Below are 22,036 nucleotides of genomic sequence, written 5' to 3'. Positions count from 1 at the left end.
ATGTAAGACAATTTCCGATACTGGATGTCAGAATTTTGGACTTTGTATAGTATTCATTAAAACTGAGGTAAAAAGTATAACAGACTATATTTTTATGTAAATTCTACTAATGCATTTGCTAATTTCTTTATATCAATTAAACAAATAAAGCATTCAGGATCTCAGATTAATCGGTTGCCTTCGATATGCTTTTAAATCTCATTTAAAGTAGTTAACATACACAGACTAATTTTTTTTTAAATTGTCGAAATGATATTTTCTTATTTTGAAAAATGTTTTCAGGGAAACTGGTAAAAGTAAACAGGTGCATAACTTTCGTAAAAAATCTGATTTAACTGAAGAAGAAATTTTTACAATGTGTGTGAAAAATATGCCGCAAACATGTTTCATTTATGATATCATGTTATAATTCGAGTAATTAGTACAGATTTAATCTTTATCACATATGCTTGGATGAAATCTTCCAATGATAAATTTAGTTTCATAAACTTCATAACTAACAGAAGTCTTAATTACATATTCGATGCAATAATGATATGTATACGTGTTCCACATGCCTTCCACTACTCGGATGGCCTTTTAAACTCTCCATTTCAGGCAGGTGTCTCAGCTTTGTTGAATAAGCATTTTTAAAGTTTGATTTCTTTCCCAAGGCTACGAATACATACAAAGAGGAAACAGTATGTCAAATAATTTTGAAATTCTAAACTTTTGATCAAATGCATTACGAATTTTGTACTCCTTTATCTCAAACTAAGTAAAGAATACGCCGAAATTATGTTTTAGTTTTCTTGTTTCATCAATAGATGGCGCCAGTAGATTAACTTCTGCCATTGTTAACCTTATCTTTTCTTGTTCATTTGCACTTAGGCAGCTGAGAAAGCTGGTTCTGTAGTTAAACTATGGAAATTAGTCCTGCAAAATTTACAAGTATTACACTGATTCTTGTTGTTTGACTTGTCCAATAAGTAAAGAACCTCAATGACGAAATCAGATTCATTTTCAGTAAACTTTTTAGACTAGCTACATATGATAAGACTGTAAATAATTTAAAGACAGGTAATTAAATTACTTGATGTAACCATGCTCAGTTCCAATAATTGGTAACAGAATAGAATAAAGTGAAAATAAAAAATATAAAAGTGAAATAGTCAGTTACATAACTGCCATTACAATGAGAATGAACAAAGGTTTTGAATTTCTTACTATTTATTTATTTCCTTGACTGCACAGAAATATAACAAGATTGGGCCTAAGAAAAATACACAAAGACAAATACATAAATACACACTTTTTTTCAAAGAAATTCTTTAAACAAAAGTTCAAGTAGCCACATATTATTTTCATTAGCAACAAAAACTATACATCTAATACTCTAAGGCAGGAAGAGTATTTTAGTAATTTCACATAATTTTCAACATTGCTGTAAAAATAAAAAATTTTCAACAATAAATATTTATTAAATTTTTCATTTTAAATAATTTTAGGGAAATCTGTATATTACAACACTTCTTAAATGCAGGCAGTACAGATTTAAAAATTTTATGTACAATGCATAATTTACTTACATTCATAATTTAAGTCTTTAATTTGCTGTGTTTTAGAAACAAATATTGCACTATGTTTCTGTTCATATTTTATAAACTGTAACTTGGGATATGGCACATAAATTGCTATTCATATATTTCTGAAATTATACTTCTTAAAAGGATGAGAAATAATTTCTTAGATAATGAAGAAACTAAAAATGTTCATTTACAATGCATTCCATATTAATTTTTTATATTGCTTTAATGATACAATTTGAATGAAAAAGATAAATTAGCATTTAAATGACTTTTATAAAAAAATATTTCTTATATTTTGTACTGTTTTTTCAAAAGTGAAAAAATATTGACCCTTATAAAAGTTATCGATTTTTGATATGTCATTTGAAATAGAATTGTACTAAAGACAGTCAGATATGCATTTTTAATGATTCTGAGAAAGATATTCCTAGAATTTTTATAAAATTACTAATCTTATTCTATATGCTAAAGATTATATAATGTAATTCTGAAAGATGTACACATGGAAGAGCAGCATAATAAATTTTAAACACATATAAGGACATTCATTGATTTAATGAATTAATTAAGCTTGTTTTCCATTTTAGCCAAACATCTGGTTTATTCTTAAATAAATCTCTTCAAATTATTTTTTAAAGTAACTTAATGTAAACATTCGAGGAAACTGTTTAATAATATCTGTTAGTAAAGTGTATGTGTTTGACTAATATATATTAAAGAAAACGACAATAAAAAATTACATTTCTTATGCTTCATTAATTATATTGCATTGCAACTTAAAAGCTATGAAATGCATTTATTAACAAATAAAATTCAGTGAAATGGGGAAGGAAATATAATAGTTTCAAAATCAAAATCATATTCAGAAAGTTACATTAAGTCCTAAAAATCTACCACACATGTAGTTAAAATTCTTTAAGCAAAATAATATTTTTCAGAGTTCTTTAAGGCATGCTGTATTTAACAACGTTCAAGCTATATGTTCCTATAAATGAATGTTAGAAAGGGAAAAAATAAGAGCTGGCTTCTTCTTAAAAAATTTCAAGTGAAAATCATAAAATGGTGGTTTTTAAAATTTTAGAGTTGAATTCTTATATAAAATATATTATATATTTCAAGAAAGCATGAAAAATTCAGGGTTTTCAGTTGCTTGACAATTTAGCAACTTGATACATCTTATATGCTCTGGTTTAAAATAAAAGAAAAATAGACACAAATTATAACCCTCTTTAAAAAAAAAATGCTTATTAAACTGGATGCATTTCTATGCAATAATATTTTAGAAAAGGTATGACTATCTAAATTTCATTTTATATGAAAACAAAAAGAAATTCTAATAAAATATTGTTTTAGAAATATCTTTTATCTGAACTAAAAAGAATGATAGATTCCTACAAGTTCTGCAGTTTTTTATATGGCTCTGCTATTAGCACTTTGTAAATAAAATTACATCTTCTTATTAGAAAATAAAGGAATTTATACGCATACACCTCATTGTAATAATTAAAAAGAGACAAAAATGAAACAAGAAATTATATATTACAAAATCAATGTGTGATGAGATTCATATGCGACAAACACATAAAAACAGAAGTTTTGAAAGTATTTATGCACTATATATACGTAGGTGTATACATCCACATATATATATTTCAACTGTTGGTTCCATTTAATATAGATATTTTCATAGACTTATGAGTATATAAGCCGTATATAGTTCTCTTATGTACTACACATTGATCCAGCAATATATAACTTCATGTTTTTCATTTTGAATTGTACCAATAATTTTACTTTACTTCAGCTAATAGCACATTTATTGATATCTTATAATTATTTATTGATAAAAAGCATTTATTTAGTTTCTACATAGCATATTATCATTTTTGAAACTTCACACTTGCCTTTTTATTTATTTCTCAGACCACTTCTTAACTATTGCTTTTTTCACAGACTTTTATAACAATTTTGAAGTTCCAGCAGTCGTCCACATGCTTAAAATCTGCATTTTATACCACAAGTTTTATACATTTTACGAAAGTTATGTTTCAGAACTTGGTAATAAACGCCTCTGATCTCTGGTTTTACTACTTATGTTGTGTTTTCTTTTCTTTGTAATTTATTACATACAATTTGATTTTTAAAACTTATTAGGTACAACTTAAAATAATTTTCGGTTTGCAAGCCATTGTTTTTATCATTGTATTAATCCAATTACTTATTTTTTCTCTAGTTTAGGTATGGTAATAATGGTAGTATTTATTTTAGCATCAAATTACATGGTTACTTGGCGCATTTTTAGTACTTGTAATTTAATGCTCTAAGCCTATCTCGGACCATTCAGTGCAAAAATCGAAGATTGATTTCACTCTTATTAAATTAATTTTTTTTAGTATTTTGAAATAGTATTTTATTAAACTTTTGATATTTTTAGAAGAATATTTCATTCTCATCTAAAATATTTAAAACATTTATTTCGAAAGGAATAGACCTTGTTTTACAATGCTAAAAAATGCTCCAAATCTATAAAATTTTTTCCATCTTTTGAATTTATATGCAGGCGTTTTTCGATTTTTTCATCACTATATCACATGTAGGAAAAATTATTTCACAAACAAATTAAAACACTGTGATTCTAATATTTTTCAGTTATGATCAAGGAAATTTATCATTTGAAAATTTTCTATACTTCCCAATGTATTGTTTAACATACCATAAGCTGCATGTCATTGACTAAATATGTTTAATATATTTATAGAGTAATCATTAGTTTATTTCTAATGGCTTAAAACCAGTATTGTTTCCACCAAAGTTTGTATATATATAATACATCTGAACCAATCGAAAAATCTCTATGTATATATTAACTACTTGTGCAAAAGACATAGGCACTGATTTATCAGATATCTCCTTTCATGTATCAAGGCTTAGTGCATGAATATCTAACACTGTTGGGCCAGTGAGCAGGCAAGGAAGGCAAAGTGTTTCAGATTCACAGTAGTCAACAGTCATGATTGTCACATCTATAGCAAGAAACTTGGACAGTCGTCAAATCTGGATTCGCTCTCAGGATAAAATAAAAGTATACATTCGACCCCTAAATGTCTTTCCTGTCTGTAGCCTAAAACCTTTTCTTAGAACAACTATACGTATTAAATTCTAGTTTTTCTATGCTATAACTAGCAATTATTAATTCTATGAGGTTATGAAATATAAATATGTCTAAATAAGTGATGCTTTACTTCATAGGCTAAGAAGCTGGCTCCTCCATGTATTTTTTAGTATTTGAGAATAATGCCTCTAATACAAAAACACAATATTATTCAACTGCTTTCTTTAAAGAAACTAGATATATAAACCTCTACTGGCCACAAAACAAGCAACATTCCACAAAAGGAAATTACAATAGGTTTTCACAAAATTCTCAATAGCAAGCATATTAGGGGAATGATTCAATGATTAAATACTACCAGAGCACTTCACGTTTTAAATAGCACATATATCATACGAAAAATTTTGACTAATACAAGCAGCCTTGGTACACAAAATATGGAGTGCTGTCAGAAAAGTGAAAGCAATCTTCATTGAGATCTCTCTCTCCACAGTAACACTAGACCAGATCACTGTTAGGCACTACATCATTACGACGAAAATGCTAAAAAATGCTTAAGTACTAGAAACAAAAGCTTTTGACATGTTTCCACACTAGCTTCTACTATTACAAATACTTTTCATGATAAATTTGTTTTATACATACTCACCAAAGGCAACCACAGGGGAATGTCGCTAATGAAAATAGATTCTCTCCATATATCTGAGTCAAGTCTAGTAAAACAATCAGATGTCATTGCAAACTAACAACATATAAAACATTTGGGTTGCCAACAACAATCATTAAGATCACTTCACATTGTCAATTTTATGATATGAATGTTATTCTACATTATGTTGATGGCAATATCACTATGAAACAGTTAACAATGAATCTGCTGTGCACAAGATCGTAATTACAAAGAATAGGCCAGATAGAATTCTTAGTTCCATTTCTTCCACACTTTTCCATGATATGATCTGGAGAATAGAGGAACTATTTGCTGAACCAGGATATCATATCTTTAGTCCAGGAATCTCACATCTCTATCATAAACAATGTAGCTTTAAAGAAGCATTCATGGGTAAAATATCTATACCACTTCAGTATTTGATGTTATTTTGATTTGATGATGGATCTCTTCGTGACCAAAAAATGTTTTATAACTAAATGTATATATTTCTTCATTTACATTTACTATCAATGCAAACACTTAATGCACCAGAGTCTTTTTCTCTTAAAAATATTTATAATATATAAGTTTATGAAGATGATGCTCATGCTTGCACCAAATGCCTTCGCAGTTTATCACCAAAATACACAGAATGATTATTCACATTTATTTGCGTCCTGTACTACGTCGCCCATCCATCTGCAGTGAGTCGTGGCCTCTTGCTGATGTGAGGATCATAGTCCATATTAGGATCTGGTGAAGAAGATGTTGAAGGAGCAAGTGAATGGCCTGGTGACAAATGACCTTGAACTGAAGGTGGCCGGTGAAGACTAAGAGTTGAATTATCACGAGGAGGAGATATTGGTTCACTTTTGATTTTGATTGGAAGAGGAGATGATGATGGGGGCGGTGTTGCACTACTAACTGAAAGATGAGGTAAGCTGCTAATAGTAGAGCTAGGGCTGTAAAGGATAAAGAAAAAGTAACTGTTGTTAAAACATTTGACTAAATTTCATACAATACAATTAACTATTTCAACATCTATAACATTAATTATTATAATTCGACCGCCTCGTCCACGACCATGAGCGTAAACACGCATGCGCCACTTGGACTGAATTATTCTCAAAATAGCGTGGAAGGATGAGGACTTTCTTTCCCTCGAACATATAAATTCTCTTTTTGAGGTCTTCACGTGATCTTTCACGTCGCCCCTTTTGGACGAGTCTATGTGCTTTGACTGAATGCCAGCCAAGGTTGCGTTTGAGACGGTCGAACTATGGCATAGTATTTCTGAAATCTGAAAATCGAAAATATTAATTTGGAATAACTTTAAAAAATGCCCTTCCAGTTCTTCAATAAAATAAACAGAGAATTTTTTTTCCATTTTCTTATCTTCATTACCTCTATTGCCCTCTCCCCGCAAAAAACATTTCTGCTAAAGTTTAGTAATGAGTTGCTCTAGTTTTTTACATCAAACAGAAATCTGAATTCATTCCTTTATGAAAAGTATGTGCACATTCCTATTGACAAATAATTGACTCTCAAAAATATTCCAAAGTCAATAACGATTCATTAAGACTCCAAGTTGTTTCATAAAACACATTTATTACACGTAAGCACATCGAAACTCAATATGTGCATCTTTAAATATCACAAAAAAGATGCCTTCTCTTCTTATAACTCAAAAACATAGAATAAATTACTCTTTAAATTAAAAAGAATGGAACAGACTTAGCAATATTTGTCTGTTGCCAGAACCTAACTACTAAAACTCGCACAATTACAAACACGTAAAAAATGAAATTCAGCACGCATTATTCAAAGATAAAAATAAAATATAAACAAAATAATAACTTACGTTTGTAACTATTTGAAAGATACAAATTTTTACACCTATCAATTTCAGATTTATTTATTTAAAATTTTTAATTTTATAAAATAGGGGCTTGTTTGGGCAAAACTACTTAGTATACAGAATGATTAATATTGTTAGTAAAAGGCATGATAAATAAGAAATATTAAACTATCAAATTTTTCTGCAGTGCTTTCGAAAAGACGAAGGTGAATGGAGGGGGGAAAATCATACGAGTCTTAATAATGAATTATAATTTTAATAATGAATTTATTTTAATGTGCTTCATCTTGTAAAGATCAGAGAGAACCAGATTGAATCACTTTACACACAATGCGAACTTTGTGTTGCTTTTAATTCTGTTTTAAGAGTTTTTTACTTCGTTCTCCAGTATAATTTAATCGCATTTTTTCCCCGTTTTTAGTTAAAAATAAAAAATAATGCGTGTTTGCATTCATCCCATTTTTAATAATTTTTAAGCTCTTAAAAATAAGTAACTGTAATAAAAATAGATTTTGTTAAACTCGAATTCACATGAAATAGCATGCAAACACAAAGCGCAAAGTCTCAGGCTACATTTTGATATTATTTAGTCATTTGCTGCAACAGGAAAAGAGAAATTTATTCCAGTTTCTTTTAAAAATACAATGCTGTATGATTTCATTACCGATTAAATTTTAAAAAAACCGTACAGATAAGAATGTTTGAATATACTTTTATGAATACTGTAGGTATTCACTTGACATATCTTTCTTTTGGAAAAATGTTTCGATGTACCTAATTTAAAATAAGAAGTCTCATATAATTGCCGGTTTCAAATTCGAATTAGCAATGAACATTTCTGAACTAATTTGCTACATCTTTAAGCTATGAATGAGCGTTTTACAATGATTCTGCACTTCATCTTCAAGTTAGTCGGCTGGTTATTAACTGATTACAGTAAAGCACACGAAGGCGATCTTCCTAAGAAAATTTATACCTTTATGAAAGGGATAAGGAAAACTGACTCGTATTCATTTTATGCAAGGGAGAAATCATGAAAGCCAAACCCTTCAAGAAATTTGAACCTGGATCTATCTATCGATATTCAGCAGTCTTATCTTCTGGACCAGTGGCAGGCTTTACATCTTCCTACCGATCTGTCTGTAACGAGCGCATATGTCAGTTTTCCGTAGGCGGGGTGGCCAACAGATTCGGCAAAGCAAGCGAGGACTATGTACTTTCAAAGGAATGCCTTTGTGAAGGACTTTCAAGGGATAAACTATACGATAGATGTGGTGAAAACCCTATGTAGTAAGACTGCCCACCAAAAAACAACTTCTTATGAATTTAAACTTCATTTAGCGGCCTTGTGCAACGAACATAATGAGCCACCTCTTCTCAAGCTTCTAAAAAAAAAGGGCTAACTGTCAAGATAAATTAACCGGAGGCACATTACAATACATTAACACAAAAATTTGTCTTTTTGGACTCATTATGAGGTTAAAATTCTGCAATTTGCTTAAAATTCTCTGAATTAACAGGAGAAATATGAAAACTATAATAATTAAAACTCTTGTCATAAACTTAAAAATCTATGTTATCTTATATAAAATAACTTCACACCTAAGAATAAGAAATAAAATGAAGTATTTTCTTGGCATTTTTAATTTGCATGGTTAGGGAATATCTTTAGCAATTAACTTCATGTAAATTTTATATAAAATGATTAAAACAAAACACAGTAAATTTACATAATATTTAGAAACATTCACCTTGAATGTGAGAGCCCTTGAACTCCAGATAAAGGGCCTTGAGACCAATTTTGCAATAAACTGGGAGAGTTGAACCCTGATAATCCCAAATCTGAACCAAGCTGAAAGTCATCTGGAAAATAACAACGACCTAATTCAGTTATTCTTATTCTTCACTTAACTGCTATGGAATGGGTTTGTTAATTTAAAAGGAGTAAATTACTGCAATGAAATTTTTAAAAACATCAAATTATAAATCTATTGCATTAACATTGTTTAGAGCCACAAAAACTATACATTGGAGAACAACTGAAATAAAAGATACTCAGTTGTAAGAATTAGAAGAAATAATTCAGTTTTTAACTTAACATGTGAAACAGGTTTATTTTTATTCACTATAAGAGACTTGGTTTAAAAGATTTTACACATACGCAGAGGTGATACTCGATATATTCAATAAGGTAAAGTAGTATTGTACATATTTAATAGCAATATTACATCGTATACATTAAAAATAAGATACGTATCGGGTATTAGAAAAACACTAAACATCTGATGTAACAATTACCCCATTATACTTTATTTTTTGGCAAGGCTGAATGCGGAATTTTTTCCTTTACTAATTTATCATTTGCCAGACGATATTTTTTATCTCAATCAAAATTAATATGTGCAAAAGCAACTATTTTTTTCATGCATTCTCCCATTACAATAACTGCTGTGAAATGCTTCTTTGTAAATGTTCTTCAGTGAAGTTTTCCATTGTACTCAATTTTCTTTCAAATTCAAAGAAATTAAAGCACTTTTAGTTCTCAAACTATTATCAGAAACCATTTTATGCCCTAAATCCCTGTCACCAACAAAATCTTGAAATTCGTTTACTGAAACGACGCATTTTATGATTTGATATAATTATTGTGTTTCGCTCCATTCATCGTTCTTGGCAACTATCATCTGGCCTATTTTCAGCTTTTAATAATTTGAAACAATCTGAAAGATCATCACGTATTTCATTTTTACCGTCGCAAAAACAAACACTCTCATAAACAATCACAAACTTTCTCTCTCAAAAATACAAAGTATATTTTATTTCTGTTAACATTACACACAGTATTTTCGGTTTTAATATTATTTTCTGTTTCTTTCTAGAGTTTTCCGTTAACTGATTTCAAATATTCAATTAGATTTTTCATTCATATTAATAATCTGTAAGCCTAATTAATGCAATATTCCTTTTTTGAAACGTTGTCGGAAGGACATGAATTTCTTTCAAGACATCGTTTATTAAACATATTCTTAAAATCTCTTGAAACAGCCGAGTAATAGGGAAAACAACTAAAAAATGAAAACCATGGAAGAATTAATGATAATAAATTTAAGGAAAATAAGCAAATGAATTTAAGAAAGATATATATATATATGTTCTATCGATATTATCTGTTCTTATTTACTTAATGTTTACTCCTCTGCTAACTGGAAGTAATACATTTTTATTCTCTTAATTGCGTCATTTTACTTCTCGTAATTATTAATTTTTATTCAAAGTTTAATTCTTCAATCCAAGTCGCTTGATCTTTTTTTTTTTTTTTTTTTTTTTTTTTTTTTTTTTTTTTCAAGTTATAGTGGTTCCGTAACTTTTTATTTTAATTTCATTATTTTCCCTTTCTGTCCTAAAAATAGTAACTACTTGTAATAAATCTCTCTACGCTACGTCATTCCAAAATTAATTTAAATTAATTCGTATGATTCTTGCATAACTCTAATGACGCGCATACTTTCATAGCGCTTCAGGCAATTATAATTTTAAATTTGATGACCGAAATTTGAAATTAAGTACTAAGGATAAAGCTGAATTCTGCACCAAACTTTCACCTTGGACACGTCGCATTCTCTCTTTCACTTCTGTGCAGTCAATCTGCTTGCTACTATTTCCACCATCGAAATGCACTGTTATAAAATGCAGAAAGCTCACCAGGAATGGGCATGCAGACTGCCCCCATTACGCTATACAATTCAAATTAAAAGTATAGTCTCAAGAATAATAAAATATGTATATATATATATATGTTAAACTGGTCAGAACGGCTGCAGCTACTTCAAGATGCATACCGAAGTAGCTGCAGTAGCTCCATGTAGATGCTAACATCTAAATTACATCTTATGGATATATAGACAGAGTGTTTCAAAATGAATGGAACAAAATTTTAGGCGTACTAAAACCGAAGGAACTTTTCTTCACAAAAATCTTCCAATATTAAGCATTTAGGCTCTCGAAGACACCTTCCAGTTCCCTACACACGTCATCATTTGCAACGCATAGAATCAAGAAATGATGTGCTCTAAATAAAAAGGAAAACGGGTGATCTCTGTCGTTGTCCTCATGTATATACAGATCATGACAAATTGAGAAAGAGAATAACAGCATTTTAGCTGAACACGGCAATTTAGCCGCGAATATTGTGTGGAGCATTAATATTTCTGAAAAAAAAATAGTTTTGATATTCGAAATATCAACAACTTTCAATCTTTCCCATAGCTACTCCGTGAAGAACCCAGTCTGCAGAAAATTCTTATCTCTGCGTGGTGCAAGACGTACTGCACTATGAATTTTTCCTGCACGGCTAAATAATCACAAGTAACGTGTACTACCATCACCACAAATTATGCAATAGACATTTTGGTCTCATACTCCTGCAAGGTGGCATGAGGCCACATGTGTCTATTGCAATCACGAAAAATAGAAGTTTAAAATACGAAGATTCCCCTCACTGTATTCATTCATTAGACTTATTTGCTTTAGACCAGGAGTTCTCAACCAGAGGGTAATTCCTCTCTAGGGAAAAATTTCATAGTTTCAGGGGGGAATGCGGTCAGCCTTCTATTTACCTATTAAGCCTTTCGTTTTAATATATGATTATAAAAAACTACGTTTTTTCAAGCTTTGGCATTTATCAACACTTTCTATACTTTTTCTCGTTTTATTTATACAACACATTAAAAAACAATCTAAATTTAAATAAATGTACATATATTTTTCGAGTATTGGAAAGAAGAGGGGGTAGCAATGGTAAAACGGGTGTATAAGACAAAAAAGGTTCAGAACCACTGCATTAGACTTTTGCATTTTCCGTCATTTGGGCCGCTTCTTGAAAGGTAGACAGTTCATTTACCAGAATTCTGTCATTCATGTTGTTGGCAATTTCTTTGACCATTTCTTTCTTCCAACGTAGCACTTCTGCGCTGCAAATACATTGGGTATCTGCTACCGAGGGCAGATAGTTTTCTAAATAAAATGTATTTCTTAGCATATAACTGCTGTTTGTTTATCTGCGTTATGAATGGCCAATAACGCAATAAAAGTTTTAATAAATTATTTTCATAAATAGAAGTTATATACTTAGTCGAAATCAAAATCTAATGAAGGCATAAGACTATTTGGACTCTACCTAATTCTGTTTTCTAAATACATGGCAAAAAAAAAAAAATATTTAGTCATAAACAAAAACGTGAACAATAAATTTAAGAACTGAAAATGCTAAATACATAAAATGGCAACCTAGGAGTATCAAAAATGCAGGTTAATCTCTTTTATTAGGAGCTTCAAACAGAGCTTGTGAAAGGAAAAGTGTTTTGAGGCTTCAAACAACGTTGATTACATACACTTTTCTTCTACAGGATCGTATAAAAATTTGCGTTTCAGTAAATTCGTATATTTACTGAAAAAGTATCATGTGACTTAAACGGTTTTGTGATAAAGATGAGAATTATTACGAGATTATTATTATTTCGCGGGATTATTACAAGATGCCTTTTTGTGTATGGATTATTGTTAGAGTAAGAAGGTGAAATGTCAGCAGAATCTGCTTTGAATATACAAATTTATGGAGATACATTTCAGAATTAAAAATACAGTTAGAGAGCGGATGATTTTTTCCAGAGAGGGGAAAAATGTTTTTCCAAGAAAGAAGCTGAAGGAGAAAGGGAATTTTTAAATAAGATAAAGTTAGGTTAGGTTATTTTGAATGGCAAAGCCTGTCAGGCTATCTGTCGAAGAGGAGGACTTTCTGAGGGAACTGAATCATATTCGCATTACACGTGGGGAAAATCACGAACCACGGAGCCAGCCTGCTCGCCCAATACTCAAAATACCGGTATTCAGCTGTCTTAACTACTTGGCCAGTGGTGGGGCTCTAAAATAAGATAAATTATTATTATTTATCTTATTTAAATCCATCTCTGTTGTAAGGTATATTTTAATTTTATAACAGTTATTTTAATTTTGAAACAACTTTCAATTCTTGTTTCCACTTACAACTCCCTATCGGAATGAGTTTTTAGAATCGCGTTGGATGCAAATGAGTTAGAAGAAGTATTTAAGGAAGTTTCAACTAATTTCGAGCCAGTGTGCTAGGAGTCCTTAGTGACGCGTGTTTGCCTTCTGGCTAAGTCAGCCCGAGTAGAGTCTTTCCTGTAAGTCCGAGGAAGGGCCTTCTGTTATTTTTATTTGAGTGAATAAAAGGGTATTTTAACCCTTCTCGAGTCTACGTCTTAGTTGTTTTGAACTCAACGATAAGTCACTACATAGTTCAATAGGTTTCTCGCCTTTTTAGCATAGACAAAAGGCGAGGAACATTACACTGTATAATTATTATTATCATTACTACTGTTACAACTAGCCATCTCTGTATTATTATTATTATTATCATTACTATTACTACTATTAACAATAACAATATTACTTAAAGTTTTGAACTACAGATTTATAGCAATAATAGAATTTATTTACGTATTTATCTACATACCTTCTATTAAAATTTATGAATCAGATTTTTTTTATAAGAAAATCATTTATTTTTTTAATTTACCCTATCCTACTGTATGATTATGTCATACATCATTGATAGGTTCAATGGAAATTGCTAAAACTTACCTTGCTTCTTTTTAACTTAATAGCATGCAAATTTTTTGTTTGCTTTGATAAAATACCAGGCTCCAAAAATTATATTCATATAGATTCAATTAATTATTTCAAAAAAAAGTTTTTGAGAGAACATAGTTCTTTCTAGTTACCTTCTTGCAGGAAATGCTGATGAAAAAAGGTAATTGCAGATGCTTTGTAAGAAACGTAATGGGAATGAAGATGAAATATAAAATTTTAACTATATAAGTGTTTTAGTTTAAACTTTAATTCACTTAATATAAAACTCAATTACAATCACTTTCATCAAATTAATAGTTTTCAACTTCGCGAATATTAAAGTGATAAGCACTGGAATATTAACATATTTTTGAATAAAATGCATATTTGAAATATTTAATAATATATACATATTCCTCATAAAATTATAAACATATTTCTCACCAACTTAAATTTAGTTTGAAAATTTTGCAGTTATTTATACTGTTTATGACAACACTCAGTTTACGCTGTTTAACTGGCTTAGAAAGCAAAATTGATTTGCAGTTGCTTTCATCAAGATAATAGTTATCAGCTTCGTGAATATGAATACAGGGACATGACAGTCGCGAATAAATCACTTAAAGGTTGTGTAGCGAGGCACTTCCTTTCCAATAATTATCTGTGATAAACACATGAAAAAATTTAGGGATTTTTTTTATCATAATATGAGATTTAAGCATACAGTGATAGGTAAACAGAAATATGGATTAACATTAATTTCTGTATACTTACTTGGAGGGAAAGACGATGTAAGATTGGACGGATAAGCCATGCTTGGTATAGATGGTGTGCTTACGTTTCCAACTTGATTCCCCATAGAGTTATTTGTCGGCCGTGCATTCTGCTGCGTAAAGTAAATTTAGAATCTTAATTTTTACGATGAATTAACATGCAATTATTTTCACGAAAAAGAGCAATTTTATAAATAGAAAATAACTGCATAAAAATAGGATACAACAAAAGGTAAAGTAATTTTTACTTCTAAGCTTCTTCGGTACAAGAACAGGATTGCAAACAAACATTCCAAATAAAACTGTGGGCAAGTTATAAATTTTTCTAAATAACCACAAAGCTTAAACATTTAAAAACATGGCCAGGGATGGCGCCTGAACCGGTGCAGCCGCACAGAGCGGCAGAACGTATTTTAAAATTTATGTTGGCGTTGGAATTTATGAGTAAAAATATTACACCAGGTGGCAAAATAGCCTAGCACCGACCTGAACATACTTCAAAATGTAATTGCTAGTTTCATAAAACTTTATAAATATGAAACCGGACATAACAATTTGCCGTTCAAAATTTTAAAAACTTCTCGAGATACAGAATATACAGAAGTTATCTCTCACTTGCTTTTATAAAAGTATATATATATAAATACCGTTAAAAACACGTTAACACTTTCATAGACGATATCTGTCGCCTTTTTTAGAAGGCTGATCGAATGATGGTAGCAATATATTGAATGTTTTCCTATCAACAGATGTTATTACTTCTATAACTATTAAAGTGAATAAGCGGAGTAAGGTAGTGAATCAAACTCTGCTGAAATACAGTGTAAATAGAGACTTAAGTTTGCAATACAATTGAGTCGCAATTGAAACTTGCACATCTTTCTAAAGAGTTTGAGATACATGGTAACGTTTACCCTGCGTGATGCGCTCATGTGATCATGTGAAGATCCAGTTGACCTTGAAGAGCATCAGCTGTCAAGACGGAAAAGTTTACGTGCAATCTACAGAAATCTGCAATGCAATGTGAACGTGAGATGAGGTACAGGTGCAGCTTAGCTGGATGAGAATTTCCAAGAACACTGGATAGAAAGATGCTAAGTTCCCACCGCATTCACCTAATTAACACCATTACACTTATTTGTGGGGGGGGGGAGAGTAAGGAATGCAGTGTATTGCACAAAACGAGCTACACTGGCGGACCTTCCTGAAAATTTAATACGACTTGTGCAGCAATCTTGACGAGCATTTTGGCCCTTGTTTCTTGTTCACACGTTAACGGCTACTACACTGAACGCCCTTTCTAATTTAAAGGTAAATTTTATTCGTCTTGTAAGATATGAATAAATTTAGTATTAATATATATATATTCCTTTTCCAAAATACGTGTAATTTTTTGGCGGACTCTGCATAGAATGTGTTTCAGAAAGATTGTTTGAACATATATATCTGTCGTTTGGTCATAAAAGATGCCGCCGATGCGACTGCACCAGTTGGGTCAGAGAGAGTGCATCTGATGCGGCCGCACCGCGCTGCTAAATTTAGAGCGGCACAATTTAGGAACCGCAGAGATTGCTTTGGGCGGTAATTAGCTTACGCCGTGCAGAACCATAGTTCCAGGGGAAGAAAGAAATCAAATACGAGTAGGCCTCTCAGAATACGAATAAGAATTTCCCACGGGGCACACTTTGTAAAAGTATACTAAATTAAAAATTTTGTTTAATCCTTAAACGAAAAAATAGCCAATTGGTAAATTGTTCTGTGGCCTACTGAACGGCGCGGGGAAAATATCCCTCTGTAACATGCAAAATCGGCCTCGAAAAAAATTATCAAACTAAGCCATTTTAAGCTAATTTAAGCCACATTTACTCGGTGAAAGAGAGATCTCTATAGAGATCATGTAAAACTGAATTTAGTCTAATAAAGCATGTTCCATTTTAGAAGATCTGTGAACGATAGTTTTAAATTAACGATTTTAAACTTTTTAAAAATAAATAGAAATTTGAGAACTAAATATGTCCCGCTGTTTTTAGCAATATTTGCATACTGTCTTCAATCTGAATTGATAATGAATGATAACTCAGGTAATTTTTATCGCTTGAGATTTTTTTCCTCTGATTTAATTAACTCAATTTTCTTATTCGATTATGCGAAACAATTTCCTGATTTATATTTGTTCCTATTGAGCTCGTATAAAAATTTGTATTCTGTTTAATTTTCATAAATATGATTAGCATTCTATCTGTCTGAATATCTGCCTTGTTAAACACATTTCTTAAAATGAAATTATAAAACCGTGGTGTACGACCATCATTGGAGAAATAATTAATCATACAATCTTCCTGAAACAACTTAACTATACATGTATACGCATATATATGTTTGTGTGTATGTATACATAAACTGTGTCCACAAGAGTACTTACCAGGCCTTTATTTATGCAATCGCTGGGCCTAGATATATACTTCCAATTACAAAAATATTTTAAATCAGGCGAAGATTCATGTTTTCCCATGTTTAAACGTAAATAAATCAATTTTGTAAAAATTACGAACTCCACTTTTTTACACATTTCTAGAACCCTTATACTTAAAAAAATGTTATACTTAATATAAAAAAATAAAGCACGAAAACTTTAACGACCATACGACAAAAATTAACAGAGATATTTTATATTAATAGGGAATCTTATTCAGGGTCCGTACGTAATCTGAAGAGCAAAATGTGTGCATTTGCACACAACTAAAAATAAAATATCGTTTAGAAAAAGATTTATGATATTAAGATATTACGTGGCGAGCATTTCTATTGTATGTACAAAAAATGTATCAAAGAAATTACTGGCAAGCACCAAAATCACTGGTATTGGAACGTAGTCAATTAGTATTATTATTTGCCTTAATTAAAAATGAAAATATATTTGCAGTTTAATGAAATTTTTACGATTACTAGATTATGATTCTAAAGTCACAAAACTTTATCAGAATATTAATAACGTATTTAAAGCCTTCGAAAACTATAAATTACTAGTATGAAAAATTCTTTGACATACCAAATGTAACAGAATCATAAATAAAAACACAAAAGAATATCCTTGAATGGCATTTAAAGGCGAAAAAAAAATATTCTAATTCATTTATTAACTGATCCCTCAATGTAAAGTCCAAATGATATCAAATATCGCAAATTTTGAAATTAAATATCTCTGTCAATTTTTGACCGACAGGAGTCAAGAGGAGCGTAAAATAAGTTAGATTTTTGTATTTTATATAATTTTTTAAAAATGAAAAAATACAAGGACATGAATCTTTGCGTCAATTAAAACGTTTCTGCAAATGGAAGTAAAACCAATGGTTACGAAGATAAAGGCCGGATAAGGGATTTGAGGACACGGTATATATAATTATTTTAGAAGTCAAACAATAAAAATAAGCGTTATATTTGCAAATTTTCCAGGACTAGTTTCGACGGTTTAACTACCGAACCATCTTCCACAGCTGCCAAAGTGCAAATATATATTACATACGTACGGTATATATACTACATATGGACATATACACATAATGTAAAATAAGGTAAATGCAAAAACTGCATTTCTAGTACGGGGTCAGTCAAGAATATGTGAGCAAGAAAATATACAACAAAATGTCTCAAAGAAATTAAAATCACCGAAATTCTAAAATGTATCACGAAAAATGGAAAAACCTAACCGAAAACTAACCAGTTTCCTACTCTTTTTTTAACCTTATACGGTGTTTTGAACTGATGACCGTACGTTTTGCTTTTTTTTTTATTTTTGCGTATATGTCCTTGCTAATCCTACAAGATCATGTTTATTTTTGCGTCCGTTTTTTAATTCTCCCAATTTATCTTTTCCCAACTCTTAGCGACTGAAAGAATGTTCGTTTTCATATTTTGACTTTCGTTATGAATTAATTTATCCTAGGCAAAAAACAACTCTTCTGTTTAACTTTATTTACCAGAAAATTATTGCATAAAAACTTCTAGAAGAACAATTTAAGCAAATCAACAATACAATGGCTTCTTACTTTTCATTATAATAGAAGATAGATTAGATTAAATATAGAAATTGTTAGTGGTTTCAACAACTTGGCGAGGGTCGGAGAAGATTTTTTAAAAGCAGATAAAACAAATTTAAAAAAAGAATTTTAAAAAAAGTAATTACAGCTCCATATAGATTTAAAGTATCTTCTCTCTTTACCACTTTTATGTTAAAATACAGCAATCTAATTTTTCAAGCTAAAAATTACTTATTTTTCATATTCAGATTTCTTTTCTCGTTTCATATCTTCTTTTGATCCAATGACGCTGCTTAAAATACATAATTTTTATTAAATTAGATCCTTATTTTAAAACCATTAGATTAAATTGAAAATCATTGCATTAAATTTTTTTGTGATTCACATCGTTCAAGATGAACTGACTTTTAAGTTATCCTAATGTAATGCGCTGACGTTCTGAAATGCGTGACAAGCCTTAAGAAAGTTAAAACAGGAAGAAAAATATTTTAAATTGCTCTTTTCAAAACAACCATTGATCGCCACAGTACACAAGACTGTTGATGCAATTTCTTAAGCTGCGTAGCTATTATTAGAAATTCAGATATTTCATTAGAAAATCAGCAGTTTTTCTATGGGATTAAACATTCTTCGATAGTTATTAAATAGTGAAATAACTTTTAAATCATTCCGGCGGACACAAGATTACCATACTGGAAGTAATAAATCCAAGGTGTGGTGTATTTAATTATGGCAAAGCACACTAGGGCTATCTGCCTAAGAGGAGGGATGCCTTTCGTGGAGGACTTTCTAAGGGAAACTGACTCGTATAACACGTTACACATGGGGAAAACCACGAAACACCCATGCAGCCAGCCCGTTCGCGGGATTCGAACCTCGGACCGAAATATCAGTGTTTAGCGACTTTACCGCTCGGCCGCTGGTGGGCCCAATAAATCCAAGGAAATCTATATATCCCAATAGTCGACGTATTTCATTGCTGAATTAGATCTAAAGATTTTTATCTTGAAGGAGGTGCTCATAACACTCAGTCAAAAAAAAAAAAAAAAAAAAAAAAAAAAAAAAAAAACCATTAAAGCAGAGCCCTCTAAAAGAGCCAACCAAAAATGTATTAAAACTGAATTTTGAAAATATATTAGTCCGTGTTTGTTTTAAATAATAATAGCGAAGGTTTCCCGTATTTCGGGCCGCTATAACACACCAAGTTATGTCACGCTACGCTACCACATAATTTATAATCTACACGAACTGACAAGTGACTTTAATCTAGACATATCTTCTTCAATTTAACTTTCACGTGGCCTGATAAAATGACATTTCCTAAAGTTTTGCCATTCAACATGGCATAAGATCTTTAATTTAACGATGAAATTACAATTGTATTATTTGGCAGAGAGTACTTTACAAGCAATTATTGCAGCTCTTAATAATTTTACATCCTTTCTCCGTTAACTACATCAAACTGTTATAGAATATAATATGTATAACTGATAGAGTTAAAAGCATTTAATTGATATAATTTTTAATATACCAGATAATTAATGTTATGAGTATTTTTAGCATTACAATTCATAAACAAATTTTATAATGCTATATATTACACACCTCCATGCAGATTAATTTGTTTTTCTTATTATTTGCAGGAATAGAAGTATGTGTTATTTGTTAAAACAGTGAACCCATTTAACGTATTAAATAATTCTTTTAAAGCCCGTCCATTATGAAAAGAGACTTGACTTCGCCTGTTAAGAAGGAGAGTTCATTTCATCGCGGAAAGAGATAAGGAGAACCCATCCAAGTTGTAGATGAGTGAATCACACGACAACACGTGTTGTAGACATGGTCAAATCTTTTCTTGTGGTAGATAGACTATATTTATGCTTGCAAGAAAACATAGTATCAGATCTTATTATACCTGCTCTTTACACTCAGTTTAATTTGAATTACAAAATTACATTAATCTTATCATATTCATTAAAAAAAGATACAGAAATTACAAACCGTGGAAGTTTCTTTACTAAAACAGGGTAACCCGAATTCCGCACCTTCACATTTCGGCTTAAGAATAAACCTTGAACATTTTGAATAATAATTAATAATAAAATTTTTGTTACCAAGACTTTTACTCGACTGTCTTAATGTATCAAGAATACTTCAATCTGTTTTAACTTCATAGATAACTTCATTAGCGGTGAGCAAGACTCGTAAAATGATTAAAATTTATGAGAGTTAACCAGGTTGTTTTACTACTTCAAATTGTAAGAAGTTCGTTAACTGTATGTTTCATAAACTATTGTTTCCTTTTTAAGAGAAAGTTTAAAATTCTTCTGTGTGTTTAAAAAGAAATCCGTTTAAAAATCGAAAGGTTTACCAAGAATGCCATGTATGTTTTTGAAGTATTATTAATGTCGAGACGTATTAAAAACGTATAAAAGTGTCAACAGTCATAAAAATTCTGTGAAACGTGTAAGAATGGGGCTCAGAGTCACGGAATAAAGACTTAAGGCCAGCTCCTTTTTCTACAAAAACGAATGCCAGATATGCGATTTCAATGATGCACTGAAATTAGCAAAATGTTACAGTCGAAAAGTTTTATCTCTTTCACAACTTGAGCAATATCTTGAGAAAGTTTTTAATATTAAAATACGTAATGATATTAAGAGTTACATAATTAACGAATAAAATAATTTTACACTGCTAACTTCGTTATTATGGTAATACTAACTAGCCTGTCATAAAGTCACGATTTACATTTCTAATGCAAAGTCCTTTTCATATTTTTTTTGATGTAATACATTTCGTATGATTCATCATTTCAGATAATAATAATATTATGTATTAAATTAGGAATAAAAATTAAAAAGAATTTGTTAGAATTCGAACTTTGGTATTTAAGAACAGATCTCGGGAGCTCATCTATCTCCGAACTGCATGCCAAGGTCTAACTCGTAAAAAAAGTTTCCGTACTCATTAAATTTTCCCCATCGAAGTTTGGTTATTCGTAATGTTTTAACACGATTGTCGCGACAGTCGATACTCTTCGTTCAGAATTTTGAACTACTGTTCGTAGAGGTCGCAATCAAGATGATTTTGTCCATTGGTGATGAAGAATCAATGTGGTTAAAGCTCTGCTTCTTTGTCTTGACCATGCACTAGCTAATTTCTGGTTCTTCTTGAAAATCAAAGTTACTACGCGTAGGAATAAGATCGGAATCTAAGCTATCAGAATCAATCACAGGAGTATCTGGATAGCTGAGGACTAAAGGCCGGATTTTGATGACCTGTGCACTTTTTTTTTTTTTTTTTTCAATTCTTGAGTATTTTCCTCTTTTAAAGCAATTTTGCAAGATTTTAGAGCATTTTGGGTACCTTTTGCGACATCTTTTGG

General features: G+C 30.6%; 1 protein-coding gene across 11 annotated transcripts in view; it reads right to left on the bottom strand.

Annotated features, from left to right (window-relative positions):
• Positions 1 to 1,191: 1,191 nt before the first annotated feature.
• Positions 1,192 to 22,036, bottom strand: part of LOC118205332 (myocyte-specific enhancer factor 2C-like) — a 523,715-nt gene continuing 502,870 nt past the window's right edge. For 8 of the 11 annotated variants that reach the window (XM_085807875.1, XM_085807878.1, XM_085807877.1 and 5 more), the window contains 3 exons: positions 14,613 to 14,724; positions 8,942 to 9,071; positions 1,192 to 6,294 (listed from right to left, as the gene is read on the bottom strand). In XM_085807875.1, the coding sequence (XP_085664001.1) occupies positions 6,015 to 6,294; positions 8,942 to 9,071; positions 14,613 to 14,724 (522 nt within the window). In that variant the 3' untranslated portion in view covers positions 1,192 to 6,014. The remainder of the gene's footprint in view (positions 6,295 to 8,941; positions 9,072 to 14,612; positions 14,725 to 22,036) is intronic. The other 3 variants (XM_085807882.1, XM_085807884.1, XM_085807883.1) reach the window with 3 other exon arrangements.

This window comes from Stegodyphus dumicola, chromosome X1 (genome assembly GCF_044657685.1).
Source record: "Stegodyphus dumicola isolate Sdum_Otavi_A_Nest chromosome X1, ASM4465768v1".
Taxonomy (NCBI): Eukaryota; Metazoa; Arthropoda; class Arachnida; order Araneae; family Eresidae; genus Stegodyphus; species Stegodyphus dumicola.
Note: the sequence above shows the minus strand (reverse complement) of the source record. Positions and strands in the feature narration are given on the sequence as shown.